The sequence below is a fragment of the Chamaea fasciata genome, unplaced genomic scaffold (assembly GCF_029207755.1).
Source record: "Chamaea fasciata isolate MVZ Bird 193981 ecotype frontalis unplaced genomic scaffold, bChaFas1.0.hap1 SCAF_2, whole genome shotgun sequence".
In the NCBI taxonomy this organism is placed as follows: Eukaryota; Metazoa; Chordata; class Aves; order Passeriformes; family Sylviidae; genus Chamaea; species Chamaea fasciata.
The window spans coordinates 42,720,524-42,738,263 of NW_027094087.1; the positions used below are offsets into that span (position 1 = coordinate 42,720,524).

General features: G+C 37.0%; 1 protein-coding gene across 3 annotated transcripts in view; it reads left to right on the forward strand.

Moving 5' to 3' along the window:
- Positions 1 to 17,740, forward strand: part of DDX10 (DEAD-box helicase 10) — a 161,126-nt gene that overhangs the window by 33,891 nt on the left and 109,495 nt on the right. For all 3 annotated transcript variants that reach the window (XM_066175800.1, XM_066175799.1, XM_066175801.1), the window contains exons 12-13: positions 4,815 to 4,903; positions 12,929 to 13,403. In XM_066175800.1, the coding sequence (XP_066031897.1) occupies positions 4,815 to 4,903; positions 12,929 to 13,403 (564 nt within the window). The remainder of the gene's footprint in view (positions 1 to 4,814; positions 4,904 to 12,928; positions 13,404 to 17,740) is intronic.

Genomic DNA, 17,740 nt, shown 5'->3' on the forward strand with positions numbered 1-17,740 from the left:
AAAATCCAATGCATTGAATAAAGCATTTTAACTTTTGTTTAGATTTAACTTCAAATAGCTAAGTAGGTTCCTGGATGAGAATGAGCTTGGTTGTAAAAGATACTTTCTGTGAAAGGTAGCCTGTGAAACATTTCTGGAAACTGCACTGCCTCCTGCCATCACTAAACGTGTTTCCTGACCTTTTGCTGGTTTTATAATATTTTTAGGCCATGAATTCTTTGGAATAGAGCTTACTACTTGTTTTATTGAAGCACTGCAACATGTTGGTTTTCTGAGGCTGGTTGGTTTGTTGGGGTTTTGTTTTGGTTTTGTTTTTGAACTGTGTTTATCATTAGCCCGTGGATTCTGTAGTTGTTTAAAGTCTCTTCAAAACTATACAAAATCAAAAGCTCAAACTGAGATGCAGGGAAACATAGTTGGAAGGAGAATAGGCAAATCTTTCATGTTATTTTTTTCTTATATATGTAGGTCAAATCAGAAGAGCACAACCAAAGGCCACATGGTGAGAAATCCAGAAATGCCAAAGCCTGAGAAATATATGATTGCAGAGATTCTGCATTATTGTTAATGACTTTTTATTTGTGTGAGCTAGTGTGGTCAATAATGACACTTCAAGGTATTCTGGTAAACCTGAGTGGTCGAGTAAAATGAAAAGAGGATTGTGAAAGCTTAGAGAAACCAAGAGTTTAAAACTTTCTTTTGAACTGGGATGTGAAATGAGTCAAGTTGAAATGTTTAAAACTCTTGAGATTCATCTCACCTGGCTGTAGATGTCCTCTGTGAGTTAGTCTGCCTGAACTTTCATTTATAGCTGATGGGGTGGAATAAGCACTTCTACAATGCCTCCTGGCACAGATACCTTAAAACCCCTTTGGGATGGATGGATGAATGGTGGTTTCTTTGTGCTGCAGAGGTAAGCTATGTGATGTGACCTATCTTGGAGGGCTGCAGTATGGACACTTAGTGAGTCAGAGGAATGCTATTCTTACTTTCCTACACAAGGAGATTTAAATCAAAGTGCCTGAGGAGCTCAGTGGGAGCTTTGTGAATAAAATGTCTAAGGCAGTGTTCCAAGGGAATGCTTTTAAAAACTATTTTTGGCGTTTAGGTATTCCAGGTTTTTGTAGTGCAGAAAGCATTACTTGAAGCAGTGTGGAATGTCAGTGTCAGCTTCATCCTGGCTCTGCACAAACCAGAGGCATTGGTGATTTGTCACATTCACCTCCAGCTGCCATGGGAAGTTGCAGTTACACCAATTTATGTCAGAAGTGACAGAGCAACTGGCTGGGGGAGGACGAGAGTTAGAGGAATCCAGCATGATCTTACTTGTAATGAAAACACCAACAAACCTCTGTTTCTGCCTTTGGCTTTTTAAGATCTCTTAAAAATGGAGAGAAGGATCATTCTGAATTGAGCAGAAGAAAATAATGATAAAGTTTCAAAGGAGCCCAAGAATAAAATCAAACCTGGGCTGTCTGTCAGTATGGCAAATACAAACTTAAATTAGTTTTGAAAAAAATTAATTGCCATGTAATTACCCTTTTAGGCCATTTCTTTTGCAGTTTTTAATTATGGATAGCAGAGAAGTGTCATTCTTTCAGACAAACTGTAAACACGCTCTGTTTTTGAAAAACTTGAAGTATGGACAAGTGGTTTATTGTAGTAGTGTCCTCCTTAATAAGGATTAACTATGAATGTTCAGACGTACAATGCAAAAGTGCCCAAGTAGTCTTCCATCAATGTGATGTGAAGTCAATATGAATAAAACAATAAAATTAATGCAAATGAAATCCTGACCTTGGATCCTTATCTGAAATACTGGAATTCTCAGGGGCATGGGTGTTATGTTGTCTAGTCTGTCTGTTGCTAGCTGCCAAGTTCTTGATATTTGTAGTGTAAGAAATAAATTCCCAACTTGAATAGATGAGGTAGCAGTGAAACAGCACAGCTATGGACAGAAATTCAGTTAGGATGGCAGTCTACCATCATGTGTTGAGGGCGTGAGGCCTAAGTTACTGTGTCCTCTAAGCTTGTTGATTTACTTCAAGGTGCTTTCGCTTTGTTTGAAAATAGAAAGTTCTTGATTACTATTTGCTTCAACAAACTTCATGGTTCATGTGGTAGGACGTGGCTCCCCTGCTATTGCTTGGAAAGACAGTTTGAATCAGATTTGGGCTCCTTTGAAACCTTTGCAGTTCTTCTCATGGACTGATGCTGCCTTTTGGCATTTCTTGTAATTTTAATATTTAATATGTCAGTTCAGCCAGTTCTGGAAAACATTTTAAAAAAAAAATCTGTTTTTCTTGCTAGTTCGAATGTTTCTGTGGCACTGAAGTGATCTCTGTCCATTAATTTCTTCATCACACCCAGAGGGATGTGCAGGGTGTTACAGCCTGAGATTCCAGCCACACCCTGTTACTTTTGAATTACTGTCAAAACAGCACATCAATTGAATTGTGTACATTTTAATATTTAAAATAGTTATCCAGGAAATAGGTCAATAAATCAAAATTTAGAGGTAGTAAATTCATAGGGCATGGTACTTTTTCCTTATGTGTTTCCAGTACTTGTACAATAATCTCCAGTGCTTTTGGAGACCTGTAGCTACTATTGTAGAAGAACTGTAATATGCTAATGATGCCCAACCATAACATTTTCCATAGAAGATAATGCATATAATATTTTTGAAATGGTCAGTTACTTAAAAAAAGCCTTGAAAGTGATACCAAACAGCTGATATGGCAGGGGACAGCAGCAGTTGTAAAATAGCAGGGAAAAAGTTCAGACTGACTTAAATTTGTTCTCCCTGGGCTCCAGTGTGTGTGCCCAGGCTGAGGAAGTCTTAGAATAACTGAAAAAAATCCAATTGAGATGACGGAGTTTTAGAGAGAGGTTGAAGTGAACACACTGAAATCAAATTGAAAAATGAAAGTAAATAGCTTGGTTTCTCTTCTTGTAGAGCAGAACAATTCTTCTGTGTGTTTGTTTGGTTTCATTCTTAGTTATTGTAGGACTTGATAAGCCTGCAAAAGGTGTGTTCTTTCTGGCCTTTATAGTTTATTAATTTCTAGACCATGTGTACCAAATATATACTATTAAGGTAAGCAGATGGCTTTATCAGTTATCCAACCGACATAATGAGATTTCAGCCCTATAGCAAGTAGTGATTCATGTAGATATTCAGATCTGCAAATCTTAGATTCACAGGAAGGATGCTTCTTTCGTAACCTACTTTTTTTTACATCTGTCACTGCAGAGAAAAAAGAGGCTTTCATGGATTTTTGTCACTTGCTAGACAACAATAGATTAATGAGATCTGTCAAATTTGAAGCCTTTTCCTAAACTTTCTAATTACCTTGGTAAAATGATTATTAATTCAGTGTGAGCAAGGAAGTGTTTTATTCTACATCTCAATCTTGGTAGCAGCTGAATGAATTAAGCTCACACTTTCCACAGCTAAAATTAATTGAAGGACATAATCAGGAAGAAAACTTTACCCCAGATCCCTCAGCATTAGGGAAAACAAGCAAATGGAAATTTACTTTTATAGTGAACTGATGGGCAGCTTGCAAAGTATGTCTCTTAGCTCTACATACCTTACAATCAATAGTTTTTATTTCAGTTTACTCAGGAGAAAAGAATGAGCTTATAACATTGCTTATAATGTCTTATCTTTCATTTCACCTTTGGAAGTGTTTTTTTTCTTATAAGCATTTAAAGAATCCCCATAAGACATCAATGCTCCTGACTGTTGGGTGTTTGCTTCTCTATCTGAGGTTAACAAGAAATAGATTTTTTTTTTAAATTCCACATGAATTATTAATACAGTAGTTTTCTCCAATAGATGCCTGTACATAAAAGAACAAGGGTGTGATTATAGGATGCTTGAATATAACTCTGTGAACATAACTTGCTGTTGTTATTAGTGTTTGATGGTTTAAGCCTCATGGTAGGAGTTCTGGCATGTGTTAGAAATAAGGTTATGAACAGCAGAAATCCAAGGATCTTTTCTGATACTTGAAATATTCCAGTATTTATGTTGCTGCTGCTAGGTAGAACTAGACTATGTAAAGGAAGCATGAGAAGAATAAAAATCTTTCCTTTTGGGAAGGATGGCAGGAAAATACAATACAAGATTATGTTATTTGCTTATGCAGTGCTTCCAGTTGTTTTGGAGAAAGTCTGTGATTAATTGGTACTTCAACTTTGGACTGGTCTTGGTCGATGTTGTATAGTGAATTTGTCTTGGTCAGCTGAGTTACATTCATTGACTGTGTGCACGTGATGAGCTGATGGCAAATGCAAGGTAATATAAATCATTTTAGACCACAGCGAAAGGCAGTTATATTGAGTTGAATAACTTCCTGCTCATGGCTAAAATTAAGTCAGGACACCTCAGACAGAGAGCAACAAAGTCTGTTCTAAGTGCCACATAATTTAGATATTGGAATAGCATAACAACATTCAGAAAAGCTAGGAGAAAAAAAAACAAATTGAAACAATGATGTTTCCTTCTGATTAATCTGTCGTATTTCCTTTCTAGGAAAATATAACATTACATACTGTTGGGAAATTCAGTCAATTCAGCCAATGTGAATGAAATTAAATATTTGACTACTTGAAGTTGCATCACTCCTGTAGTAGCAATAAATTTTATCTGTTGAGTATTTTAAAAGGAATTTCAGTCTGAAATCGATGTTAGACCACTTAATAGTGAAATTCTATTTTGTGTTTGGAACAACAATATAATGTCTGTTTCTTGTGTTGGTAATTGAATGGTGTTTTTTTGTTGAATGCTTTTATTTTTCTTTCAGTGTTTTGTATCCTACTTGCGTTCAGTTTACTTAATGAAGAACAAGGAAGTATTTGATGTTTTCAAATTGCCCCTAGCAGAATATGCCCTGTAAGTATGGTCAACTTAAAATATGAAAACTGTATCGTGAGAAGTTTTGCAGTCTTTAAATAGCTGTTTTGATTATGTTAACACACAGAATTGGACTTCTAGTCTTCTCATGTATTTAGTTTCATATTCATGTTGAGCTTTTGCATATTTTCAAAAGCATTTTAAATGGAAATTATATGTAAAAGCAATATATTGCTGTACAGAGGAATAACTTAGAGCAGAAGGTACATTTGCTATATACACTAGAAGGCCTAACTTCTGAAGTAAAGGGATAGAGAATAATGTTTTGGTGTTATTCCCTCCCCCTGATTTGCTCTTCAGCCTCATAGCTAAATACCAACCTGTAAAGTGTATTATTTGAAAAGATATTGGAGTATCTAAAGATGATATATTGCAGCTTCATTTTGGGTGTGATTCGGACATTTCTCCATGGCCATCAGTTACTTTCCAGAAGATTCAGTGCATTTGGTAAAGATGAAGCATCTAGACTAGACTGAATGGCATCTATTTTGCTACATCTATTTTTGTACATGTATGTGAATCATTCCATATTTTGTATGGGAGGGAAATTAATTTTGACAGGTTGACTTTACAGATAACAGCCCCCTGAAATTGTTTTAAGATGTGAAGTTTTTGAAATCTCATGGGATATAGGGTAGTTGTAAGGGAGCCGGAAGGTGTTCTAAGGTTCATGGCAAATTAATTTGATATGTGCGGAATTTCATACAGAGAAGGCAAACTTGCCAGCAAGTGGCATAATGATCTAAAATGTGACAAATTACTAGACTGGAACACCTGGTCTTTCTGTCCCGTGCTGCCATTAACATTATTATGGTTTTTAAGATACATAAGCCTATTATAAAAGATGTTTTTAACTTCATGGACTGAGACATTTTGAAAAAGGAGAACTAGCAAAAGCTCAAAAAATTTTGCTATATGCAATGCCTGCCCCTTCTCTTGTGTGGTTTGTCAGCATCTTTAAAATCTGTCATAGGTCTTACTGTGCTATGAACGTAAAGAATAGCAGCTGAAGATTAGGGCTTAGGGGGATAAGCACACCATAATTCAACCAGTGTAAGAAACAGACTAGCAGATGGTGGTAATGCTGAATTTTCAGAATCCCAGTGCCTCTTTCTGGATTTCAGCATGGTGTGCCATCTAGTATCTGTAGATGGAGAAGTCTACAGTTCTGTTCTTCTCAGGTCTGTGTGCCAGCATTCGGACCTTCATCAAAATTCCGAGTCCTAGCTTTGGAAAGCTACCAATGTCATTCCTGTAATAAAATGCAAGAAACCAGTGAGTTGTTTGGTGAGAGTAGGAGAGATTCAGTCAAGGCCGTGAAATATGTGGTGCCATAATCAAAAAGTCAGAAGATAATAAATCTGGGAGATAATTTGGAGATTCTCTTCTAGTTTGTTGGTGCTCTTCTTCCCTGCTCTCTAGACTGCTAGTCTCCCTATATACACCCTGCAGTTCCCTAGCTTTCAGTTCAGTGCACAGCCACTGATACATGGATCAGTCATCTTCATTTATATTAATGTCCCTCAAAATCTGGTATGTTTCAGTTTTGCATCCAAAAGCAACCTTGGTTTCTGTTCTGCACATAAACTTACGGCAAAATCTGAAATGAAAATCCTTTCTTCCCTTTACCTTCTGTGTGCGTTTTCTGAAAAGTACTTCAGCCTTTCCATGGAGATTTACTGCTAGCTTGATAGATGTTACTCCACTAAAAATCCTGCAGAGAAAATAGGCTGCTTAATGCCCCTGTCAGGTTTGCATTCAGGCTGTTCCCACATTCGCTGTTGCTCTCCTGCTTGACATGTCTGTGCACTGAGATTCTCTTTAGCTCTGTGTGATTGAGTCTGCAAAAAAGCAAGTCTTTTCATTTTTATATGTTATATAAGATCATATATATATATATATATATATATATATATATATATATATATATAAAAAAAGTATATATAAAACAAAAAATATAAAAAATGTGTACACACACTCACACACACACGTACGTATCTATTCTAACAATCGATCACCTTTAAGCTGTGGTGCATTACTATTCTCTCCAGTATTCTCTCATTAATACATCGCTATCAAGAATAATTTGCTGGAGGAAAACTTGTGAAAGCCTTGTGTTAACATAGGCAGGCTTTAAGTCTGATGAAGGGGAAGCTCAATGCTTGCATTAAAAAGAGAAATTTGTCTTTTCATTGCGAAGGACAGCTTTGAAAACATAAGAAAATGTAAACAAACAACAGGGTGAAAAGGAATAATTACTTAGTCTGGTCTCCTGGAGAGGAGGCAGTGTTTTGAAGTATTTTCTTTCTCAGGCACTTTATGTTGCTAACTGCTAACACACGCACACACGCGCGCACACACACACACACACACACACACACGTGTATATATATATATATATATATACTATTCTCTAGAGGCAGATCTTCACAGGTGAATGTGCTGGATGGACAGGTTAGTCACAGTTCTAAGTGGCTGCCAGGGAAGGTAGTTTACTTTGTAACTGTCATCATGTCTTTCAGGAGAAATGCAGCATATTTTCCTGTTTCTCCCTGTATTGGTACATAGAGAATAAATAAAACAAGTTGGAGCCAAATTATTGGGTAAATGTTGGTTACACACTCCTTAGTATCGAGATGGTTTTGCAAGTGTTGCTTGCAGGTCAGTATTAAAAAGCAGTAGGTAGCTGCAGGTGCTGTCAGGACTGAAATGGGTTATAGCAGAGTACATGATCCATCTGTCCACATCTGTTTGTCCTTTCCCCAACAAGGGAAAACACCCACTGCACTCTCATCCCCACCCCTGGCCTGATCCTTACTGCATGATCAGGGCAGAAGGTTTTGTTGGTTACCTTGCTCAGGGCTGTCTGTCTCATCCTCAGGCAGTGCCCATTGCAGGCTTTGCGTGTCATCCCTTTGTTGGTTCTTGGCTCTCCTTCTGGCTTTATACTCTTCTACATGCTAATCTCCTAACTAAAAAGATGGCTCCTAATTTTTTTTCCCCTGTTGTTTCCAGTCTTCACGCATCTGTAAGCTGACTTACTGTTTCTCATGCTGTTACCTGGTTAATGTCAACCTTGTGTGTTATTGCTCATAGAGACCCCAGCGTTCCCTCCAGTCATTTGCAGAGTTTGGGTGTTCCTCATTGAGCTCTCCCTCAGCCACCTGAGATCCAGCTGTCCCTTCCGGAGCTTCTGTAACTTCTTCTGTAAACTTTTGCCATACAGCTTTCTGAAGAAGTTGCAGTCTCCCCTTTCAAAGTCCAGGGTCATTGTTCTCTTAGTCATCATCCTCATTTCTTCTAGGATCTTGAGCTATCTTTTCTCATTCTGCAGCCAAGCCAGCTGTTGACCTTCACTCACCTGAGAAGTGAATGTACTTGCATATGCATGAGTAGCAATTCCAGTAGAGTGTCTATCAGAGTTGGCTAAGCCAGCTAACTTGGAGAAAGGGTTTTTAATGCACTCTAAAAAACCTTGTTGCTTGTGCTCCACTGTGTTGCCCTCTGAGCAGGTGTCAGGGTGGCTCAGGTGCCAAGGAGCCTCCAGGGTTTGGAACTGCAATGTGGAGGTTCCTTTTCCTTTTGGAAGACTGCATTGGTCTTCTGAATTATTAGATTGCAGCCATGACATCCTCTTCGTTCTCCTTCTCCTTGGTTCTGACCCGTGAAGTCTTGAATAGCTTGGTCCTCCTTATTATTAATAGAATGCCAGGCATTTGAACTCCTAAATGGAGAGGAATAAAGCTGGCTGGTAAAGTAAATAGCACAGCAAATGCAATTTCTCTGTTCATTTTGGTTATTAATCAGATCACCTGGAAAGCCTATTAGTTCAGATTTGAATCTTTCCAGTTGATGTGATTTCTCCTGGTTTCAAATGGTAGCTCAGCCTGTCTTCTGAAAACATTTTAAATGTTAAAGGTGGATATATCATATATTGCTAGGCAAGTAATACGTATTTCTTTTCTTGAAATGGCTTCTGGGAGTATTTAACCTTTTTCAACCTATTTTAAGTCTTTGTCTGAGCCTGTTCTACAGTAAAAGTAATCTCTGTGCTGTGTTTTTATATGTTCAAATAATTCTGAAGTAGTTCGCTAATGGAATATGTCTATATTTAGTAAATGTATTAAGTTAATATCAGATTGAATCAGTAACTTGTGTGAAATTGTTGTGCAGCAGTTCAGCAGATGTGACCTCAGATTCTTTACAGATGGCTCATGTTTTAAAAAGGACTAGCAATCTTATAGGAGCAAATTAGGAGTATTTCTCACACTTTTACTTAAAAATGTAAAGATTTTAGTGGTCTTACATTTGTTTTTTGCAAGGATAGATTTTGCTTTGAGTGTCTAAGATTCGCTCTTTCTAAAGAGTTGAGAGATGTCCTGTTTTTCTCTCATCCCAGTAGAGGCAAAGTAAGGTTTGCCTCTACTGGCATGAGAGAAATGTTAATATAAACTCATGTTAATATAAACACACTCCAGGTCTTTGTATAAGCACAGTTAACAAGCCGTAGAAGAGGCAGTATTTTAAGTCTGTTATACCATTCATTTAAATTAATTTAAAATGTTAATTAATGTTTGGTCTTCATTATTCACTAGAAACAAAAGGGGTATTCCCCTTGAAGCCAAACAGTGTTATTTCTTTGCAGTTTTACTCTTTTAATTTATTTCCTGAAAGTCCTTGTGAACTTGCTACTAAATTAATGAAGGTACTTGAGCATTATAGGTCATTTGTTTAGTTACTTCTATGCATTCCTTAATCAGTGTTAGGGAATGCTGATGTCTGTTTCAGTTGAGGAATAGAACTGTCAGCTGTACTTTGATAAAACACTCCCTTGGTTTCAGTATTGCCTTTAGAAGCTGATTTCAAATGTCTTTCTAGACGAGCTTGCTCTTAAGAAGTCATTGGATTTCACACCAAAATATGAAACAGGATTGTTTGGTTTGTCAGCTGAATTGTTGTTGCCATTTAAAGGCTTCCATAGTCTGATGTCTACATTGTGGTGTTAGTGTGTTTTTAGTGTTGTCTGTTAGGATTTATGAAATCTTACTAAATAACTTACCTGCTTTTTTTCTGTCTTTATCAGAAAACCTTGCACATTTCTTATTCCAGATGAGTGTGTGAAATGGTAGCACTAGAGTAAAAAAAAAATCTGCAACTGCAGTCATAGTAGGATTGTGGTCTGAGTGGCATCTTATGAATTCCTGAGAATTAATAATGCCCTTCCTAGTTTATGAGAAGAAAGGCTGGTTCATACATTTGTTTCAGTATGACTGTAGTTCAGTATGAACTGTAGATTCAGTGAATAATTAAGAAATAGTTTGTAAAGGAGCGATCAAATCTTAAAATATGGAGAGGCTTTTAGCAGTCGTAGAATGTCCAGACCTTGTGTCCCAGATTTTTCTCCATTTGGAATATACTGTGAAAAAGAGGCATTAATGAGCCAAAAGACTGACATTTCTTTGAGAAGTTATGTAATTAAAAGTATTCGGGGATTGTTTCATACACTTTCTCTAAGTTTATCTACTATCGTTGTCTTACCAAATAAATTTGACCTTCTTTCTTCCTTCTGCCTGAGGTCTGTATTCTTTTGGAAGTAATTTGAATTCTGATAGCACTGGTCTTTTTTGGTAGGCTTGCTAAGCAGTGTAGAAAAATTTGCCAAGACTAACTGACAATTAATTTTATTCAATTATTAAAGTAAGACATCAGTGCAGTACAGCAGTCTGGCAAGTGGAATTTCATACTTGAATGAAAAAAGAAATTGTGGTGTGAAGTCTTGTCCACATCATGGGATGCTCTTTCTGTTTTGTAACTTTTGCTCAACAGAGAATAGTTTTTCCACCTTGCCAAACATTCCTGTGTGTGTTTATTCCTGATCGTTGATGCTAGCTCTGGATGTGTAAAAGAAAAGCTCTGATAAAATCAGAAATTTCAACCCTGTGTGCCATGTGCCTGTCTGCTTGAGAAAGAGAACACTGATTGTGTAGTTGCCATGCAGTATTGCTGCTTGCATGGCTTTGTCAACACTTGACAGCAATACTTTATGTAGAATAATGTGAAATCTGGAAAAGCAAAAAAGCATTTCTCTTGCAAAGGATTTGATTTTTGCTACTTCGATCCTCTTGCTGAAGAGATTGAGTGCAGCAATCTCTTGATGTATGTTTCACTGTGCCTGGTGTTAAGGCCCAATTCCAGGTTTGAATGGCTTCCAGCTGCTGCAGTGAAGCATTACATCTGCTGTTTGGTTGTTTCCATTACAGTTAGTCAATAGGCCAAACTTTAACACATCATTTCATGGCAAAGGTAATTAGTGTTTGCTGTCAAACAGTAAAACACATTTAAGATCGCTAGTTGCTCCAATTTCAGTTCCCAACGGCGTTGAGTTATCCTCTGCACTGTCAGTAAATGTGCACAATACACTGGATAAAAACTTCCTTTGATCCTTTTTCATAAAATTCTAGTTGCTTTGTTATTGCTGTTAATTGCATGTAGAACAGTGCTGAATTATCAGAAACACTAAACCAAAATTTTTACATTAAAAATAAACTTTATTAGTTGGAAGATTTTTTCTTTATCCTAACAGTGTGGATTACTGTTTGGGTTTGTGTCTACTTGTAACCTGTGGCTGGTACCAAAAGTGCCCTGTTTAACTATGAGTGTGGTTATAATTGGTTTTTGTTTGTTTGTTTGTTTAAGCAGGGCACTCCTTTTGACTACCCTTTCCCATAGACTACCATTAAAAGTTCAAGGCTCTCCAAGGCCTACAGTGCATTCTTGCTGCTCTGCAGTATCTTTTGGGTGCTTCATTGTCTGTTTATAATATTTCTGCTGGGTAGTATGGATTAGATATTTCTCCTGTGCCATAACTTGGGTTCCTTTCAGAGGCTGTGTAGTGAAAAGAAGAAATTATGCTATCTACTTGAACAGCATTGAGAGGAGAGGTGGTGTATAACTGTGCATGTTTTAAATTAAAAGAGGCTGGTCTTTTACAGGTGTGGGTGCCTGTGTATATTTGTAGCCACTGTAGTTGGTTAAATCCTTTGTTCCTTTGTTAAATGTATGTACAAGCACCAGGTACTACTTTCAGTTCTGTATCATGGGTTCTCTGCGTTCCTTGCATCAGGACCAGTGTCCCCTCACATTTTTTATTCAATGAGAAGGCTCAGGAACTCTGAAAGAGTTACCTTTTTTTTTAAAAAAAAAAAATTTGGATTTGACAAGGTCAGGTCTAATAACAGTAGACAGTTATCAAAGTTTACTGAATTCAAATGGGCTGTTGAAGTCAGAGTGTCTGTTCTCATGCAATGCTCTCCAGTATTGTTGCTAGACAGGATTTTTGCTTTTTCTGCAATTTTTGCAATTTTTTGCAATTTTTCATGTAATGCTTATTAGTATAACTTTGAATTGTCATGAATAGCTAGGTAAAATAATAGTTTTGCTGGCACTGTTAGTTACATATGCCATGGAGGTAGAGAGGTGGAAGCAGTTGAAATTGCCTTTAAGGGAGAACTGTCTCTCCCCTAGCTTATTCTGCAGTTAGTCATTCATCCATACCATCTTTGTTCTCTGACTCTCTCAGTCACTCTGAGGTCGGGGGGATAATGTTCTGAGTGTACTTCCACTCGTGAAGGACACTTGACAGATCAGTGTTATCTTAGTCCTTGACATGAAATCAGTGTGTTTTCAATGTCAAATTACATGTTTTACTACGAATCAGAGACACTTAATTGGCTCTTATCTACAACTTACCATCTTCTTTTTTGCTTTCCTCCCTGGGAGGCTTGTAATTGTTATCAAGAGTTCTCAGTTATTTTATCTCGCTTCCTCTTCCAATGTTCACTTGTATTTTTCATGTTAGATTTTTCTAAATGTTTTGATCAAAATGTATTAATATGAATGACCATAATTGAAATTGAATCACTTGAGCCATCAACAAGGGCTTGTAATTTAGTCAAATTTTGTGTATCTGCCTATTAAATTTATTTGGTTAATTCCATGTTTTAGATCACTTGGCCTTGCAATGGCACCTCGTGTGAGATTCCTTCAAAGAGTTCGGAAGCAGCTGTGTGCGAATGAGGCAGCCGGCGGGAGAGACCGCTTGGAGGAGACAGAGCAAAATGAGAATACCCTCACCTTGGTAAACCAGGAAACAGTGGAGAAATGTGGAACTAATTTCGGTGGAAAAACATCTGCTAACAAAACAAAGGTAAAGCAGAGAAGAAAAGAAACTGAGGAATGTTCTGCTTCCAGTGGAAGTGCTGAGGAGAGTGGTGAGTCTGAGGATGAATTGAAAAAGCTGTCTGAGGAGGAGGAAAAAGAAGTTCATGTACCTAACAGGGTACCAAACTCAGACTCCATGCAGTTCTTTGAAGATGATGACAACGATGATGATGACGAGGACGATACTGAAGGTCTTGATTTGCTGACAGTGAAGCAACGGGATGTGTTTGGTGTAGAAGCTAAAGATAATCCAGCACCGGTAAGTGGGCTTTATAGTAAGGCTCATGAATCTTAATCTTTTTTTATTGGACTCCCTCCAAGGAAGGAGGAGAGGAAAAGAGGAAATTCTCTTAGCAGAATACTCGTTTGAAGTCGGACGTGTTGTGCATATGTAGCAGAGGTCATAAATACTCCCAAAAGATAAGTGGTGTGACTTAGCTTTTATCATTTTATGCAGTTAGCTTAGTTTTACTTGCATAACGAATATCCTTGTACTTGCTTTAATTTATGAATAATGTGACTCGAAAACCTGGGAATTTTTGACAGTTTGAATTCTTATCCCTTCCTAATTTGCTTGTACCTCTCTAAATAGCTGCCACTTTCAGTCATAATTTTGATGCTGAACCACAGTTTATAGCGCTGGGAACCGAATTGCAATACACGATGAGCCACTTCCCGACAGAAATCATAGCAGAATGATCTTTACAAGAATGTAACCTTCAAACAGTGACTTTTACTTTCAACAGCACCATTGCTATTAAGAATTGAGCCAGAATCAGAGAGAGAAGTGCACACATTTCTTGTAAAGCATGGTTATAAAGGTTCATTGAAAGTATTCATGTAGATCTTTCATTTTCTTGGCAAGTAGCTTTATAATTTTAATTTTTTTGTCCTTGGTGTTCTGAGAAATATTTCTTTCTTTTAATCTTTAAATACAGTGTTACAGTAAGGGGAGTTTTGGTGTTTTTTTATTTTTTTGTGATTTCTGTAAAGCAAATTTGGTATATGCATATTGGGATTTTTTTTTTTTTTTTTTGTGTGTGTGTGTGTGTGTATCCTTTGCAATCTAACAACTGTATTTCTGTAGTAAAAAGATATAAACCAAATAACCATCTGGTTTGGCAAGGTGTTCTTCTGAACTTAGATGTGTTCAAGGAGAGCCTCCTGTTAAGCAAAGTAATTATTTTTTCCAATTGGTATTTTAAATCTTTCTTTTTCTGGGCTGTTACTTAACAGCATGGGGCACTTACCATGACCTTGAAGCTAATCAGCCTACTAGCTGCATTAATAAGCAGCATCTTTCCTTTGGTATGTAGTGAAGTATGAACTAGTTTTATCAGCTGTCATTGTTAGAGATGAGCAGTTGCACAGTAATCTGCTGCCTGCACTCTCCTCTCTGAGGAGGCTCACTACAGGTTGCAGTCTCATCTGTGAACTGTGGAAACAGAGTTAACTTTCTGTCCCTGTTACTCTAAGCCTGAGTGGTTCTGTCCAGGCATGGCCACTGCCCGGCAGTAGCTTATATTTATTAATAAATTTCAGTTCTGTGTAGGAAAGAACTTTGTGTTTTAAAAGCAAAGTGGAGTAAAACATCTGTGCCTTATTTAAAGAATGATCAGCTCACAGCATTCTTATTGCTTCTACAATTTTACATGCTGAAATACACAGATGATTTCATGCTGTTTTTAATATATTGGAAGGTTTTATTCAGGAAATGGTAAAAGGTGAAAGTTTGAAGTAAAAGAACAAACAGAAGAAATTTTATGAAAAGTACAAGTGATTTAGAAAGTAATTTTTAACCACACTGGGTAACCTTTTAAGAGTTTTCCAGCATTAAATATTTATAGATTAGTTTATGTTCCAGCAACTCAGACATTATATTCTCTGATACAAAGTGGAATAACTACTCTGAGGGTTAATAGTTCATATTTGGTGTATAAGTGCAGAAGACCTTGTATCACCTAAAAGCTCCTGTACATGGGGGCATGATAACAAAACATTAAGTTTCTCTTTTAAGCAGCTGAGAACAAAAACCCGAAAAGTTTTAAGATCTGTATCATTAAGAACTTAAATTATATTTAAATAAACTCCTTCAGAAATGTCTCTGGTAGTGAAATATGTGGTTTTTAGAAAATCAAAATGCAGAGCATGCTCTGCTTAACTTGATCAATGCATACAGTAATGTGGGGTTTATTACCATATTGTGAAGATTATTGATAAATTGTGGAATACTTTAAATGTAAGGATTCTATTTTTAGTAAGAGTAAGAGAATAAAGGTTTCTGTCACTAACCATATTAACTTTTAAGGTTGTTTTAGAAATGCGACATAGTAGAAATTACATAAAAAGACTTGGGCATTGTATATTTTTTATTTGATGTAACTCAGCACCTCATTTTCTGGATGTTAAGACAAAATTGATAACATGCAACAGTTTTAATATATATTTTTTCCATTTCTTTATTTTCTGTATAGATGTTCTGAAGTAATTATTATTGCATTAAGATGGATCAGTTCATATTTAATCATTAGTGTTCTGGGGTGTGAGAAGCACTGAGCAGTGTGAATGCATTTTTTCCTGGTGCTGTGTGTTGCAGTGTCCTTCTGGGAAGGACTCAGGAGTCAGTTTGCTGCATTTCTAGGATGAGGCAGTGCGTTAATTAATAGTAGGAAAGGCTGCAGAGAGTCCAGGAGTATGAGCATAGGATGTATTCTCAGCTGCATCAGTTAGGAGGGTTTTTTAGAAAATCTCTTCTGTGTGCTAAATAAGATAGGAGTCCTTTGCAAACACTGGTATGTGGTCATCTGATTGGGGGTTTATGAATATGCCCACAAAGATTGAATTCAGTTTGCATTTATGCTTTTAATGGGTGTAATTGATTGTGCAATTTCACTATTCTTACTTTAGGCTTCTCATTGACAGCAAAGCAGTCCTGCTGTGATTATGGAACTCCAGGACATTTTTTGTAAATGGAAACATTAGGTTTAGTTTCAGTTTTTGAATTGCTGTTGTTAGAGACGCCATTGCTTCTTCATCCTTGTCTCTGTCCTAGTCCCTCCAGTGGAAGAGGGGACAAGGGGAAATGTTGATTCTGAGTATCTGTGCCCTGACCTTTGGTTACAGGTGAGGTTGGCTCATCCATCTTTGTACCAAGGGAAAGGAACTGGTCTAAAAGAGCAGGGGTTATTTAAACTGATGTTGGACTAGAAGGGAATTTGTGGGATTTTTGTAGAAGGGTTTGTTTTTGATGAATGTGTGTGGTACCCAGCCTAACTGTAGATGAGGTTATGCTGTGAAGTGTGACGCATCCAGTGTTAATCCTTCTAACAGTGTGACTTGTGGCTCAGTTTCACTCTTTCCCTTTCTTGCTGTGTGTCCCTTGGCTTCACGTGTACTTTGTCATTTTGTGACAGCACATATGAAAGAAAAATCTGTTTTCTGTGTTGCTGTATAAAAGCAGAAACCTTGGATAAAGTGAAAGACCTTGGCAGATATTACAATTTTGTTGTGAGCTTCCTAGCTCATTTTTTTAAGAGATAGTCACTGGTTGCTCTGTTTATGAATTTTGCTTTGATATGTCAGGATTTTTAGCTGGTGGTCTAACTCATGGGATTTATTTAGATAAGTACAGTGTTCTTATGCATAAAAAGAAGGTCAGCTATATGCATACAGCCATTAGCAGATAGGCAGTAGTTAGCTGTTGTGTTAACATTATGGAAATTATTCTTTTAAAGTGCATTTAACAGTATTAGCAGTATTGATGTTTCAAAGACTATAAGTACTCCCTGGTTACAAACTTGGTTTCTAATGCTAATTTTATGAAATGGCTTTTTGCATTTGGCAATTCAAAGGCTATACTTGTTCAACTTATAACATTATTTATTTTGAGAACTAAGATGAAACCTATAATATTTTCGTGGTTTTGTTTATACCTTTATTTTGGTCAGCTTGTCAAACATGCTGCATTCTGTCAGACTTCTCTTCTGCTCTTGAATTTTCTGTTTTAGTGTGGAAAATACTACATTACTGTGTTCTTATGATTGCTCTGGCTTCCTCCCTGCTCCCCCATCCCTTTTTTTATGGACTCTTAAAACTTCTCAAATGTATTCAACAATCACTGCTTAGAATACTGTAACAAGCAAAAGCATATGAGGGGGCTGGCTTGAATAGTACTTGCAGGTTCCTTGGAGTTAGTCTAGCTCTTGAACAGCATGCTGTTTGAATATTGTGGCTGTGGAAGGAAATTATTTTGTATGCTGTGATTCTGTCTGAGCTGTCTGGCTTGCCTTGTAATCCATTATTATTACATACAGTGAAATTTTCTTAACTTCTCAAACACATGAAACAAACACTGTAAACTGACATATTATGACCAGGATATGTACATAATCATAAAAGCAGGAAAGAAGAGACAAAGGTAGATCTCCCTAACTAGTGATGATGAGTCCATACCAAGAACCAGAAAGTGGTAGTTCCTTGTAATGTGGACTTTGCACGTTACATAAGTCAAGGAAACGTCACTTAATATGCACCAAAATGAGGACATAGTCCTCTGGAATTTTCTTATGTGATGTTGAGAAGAAAACCTGTTACACT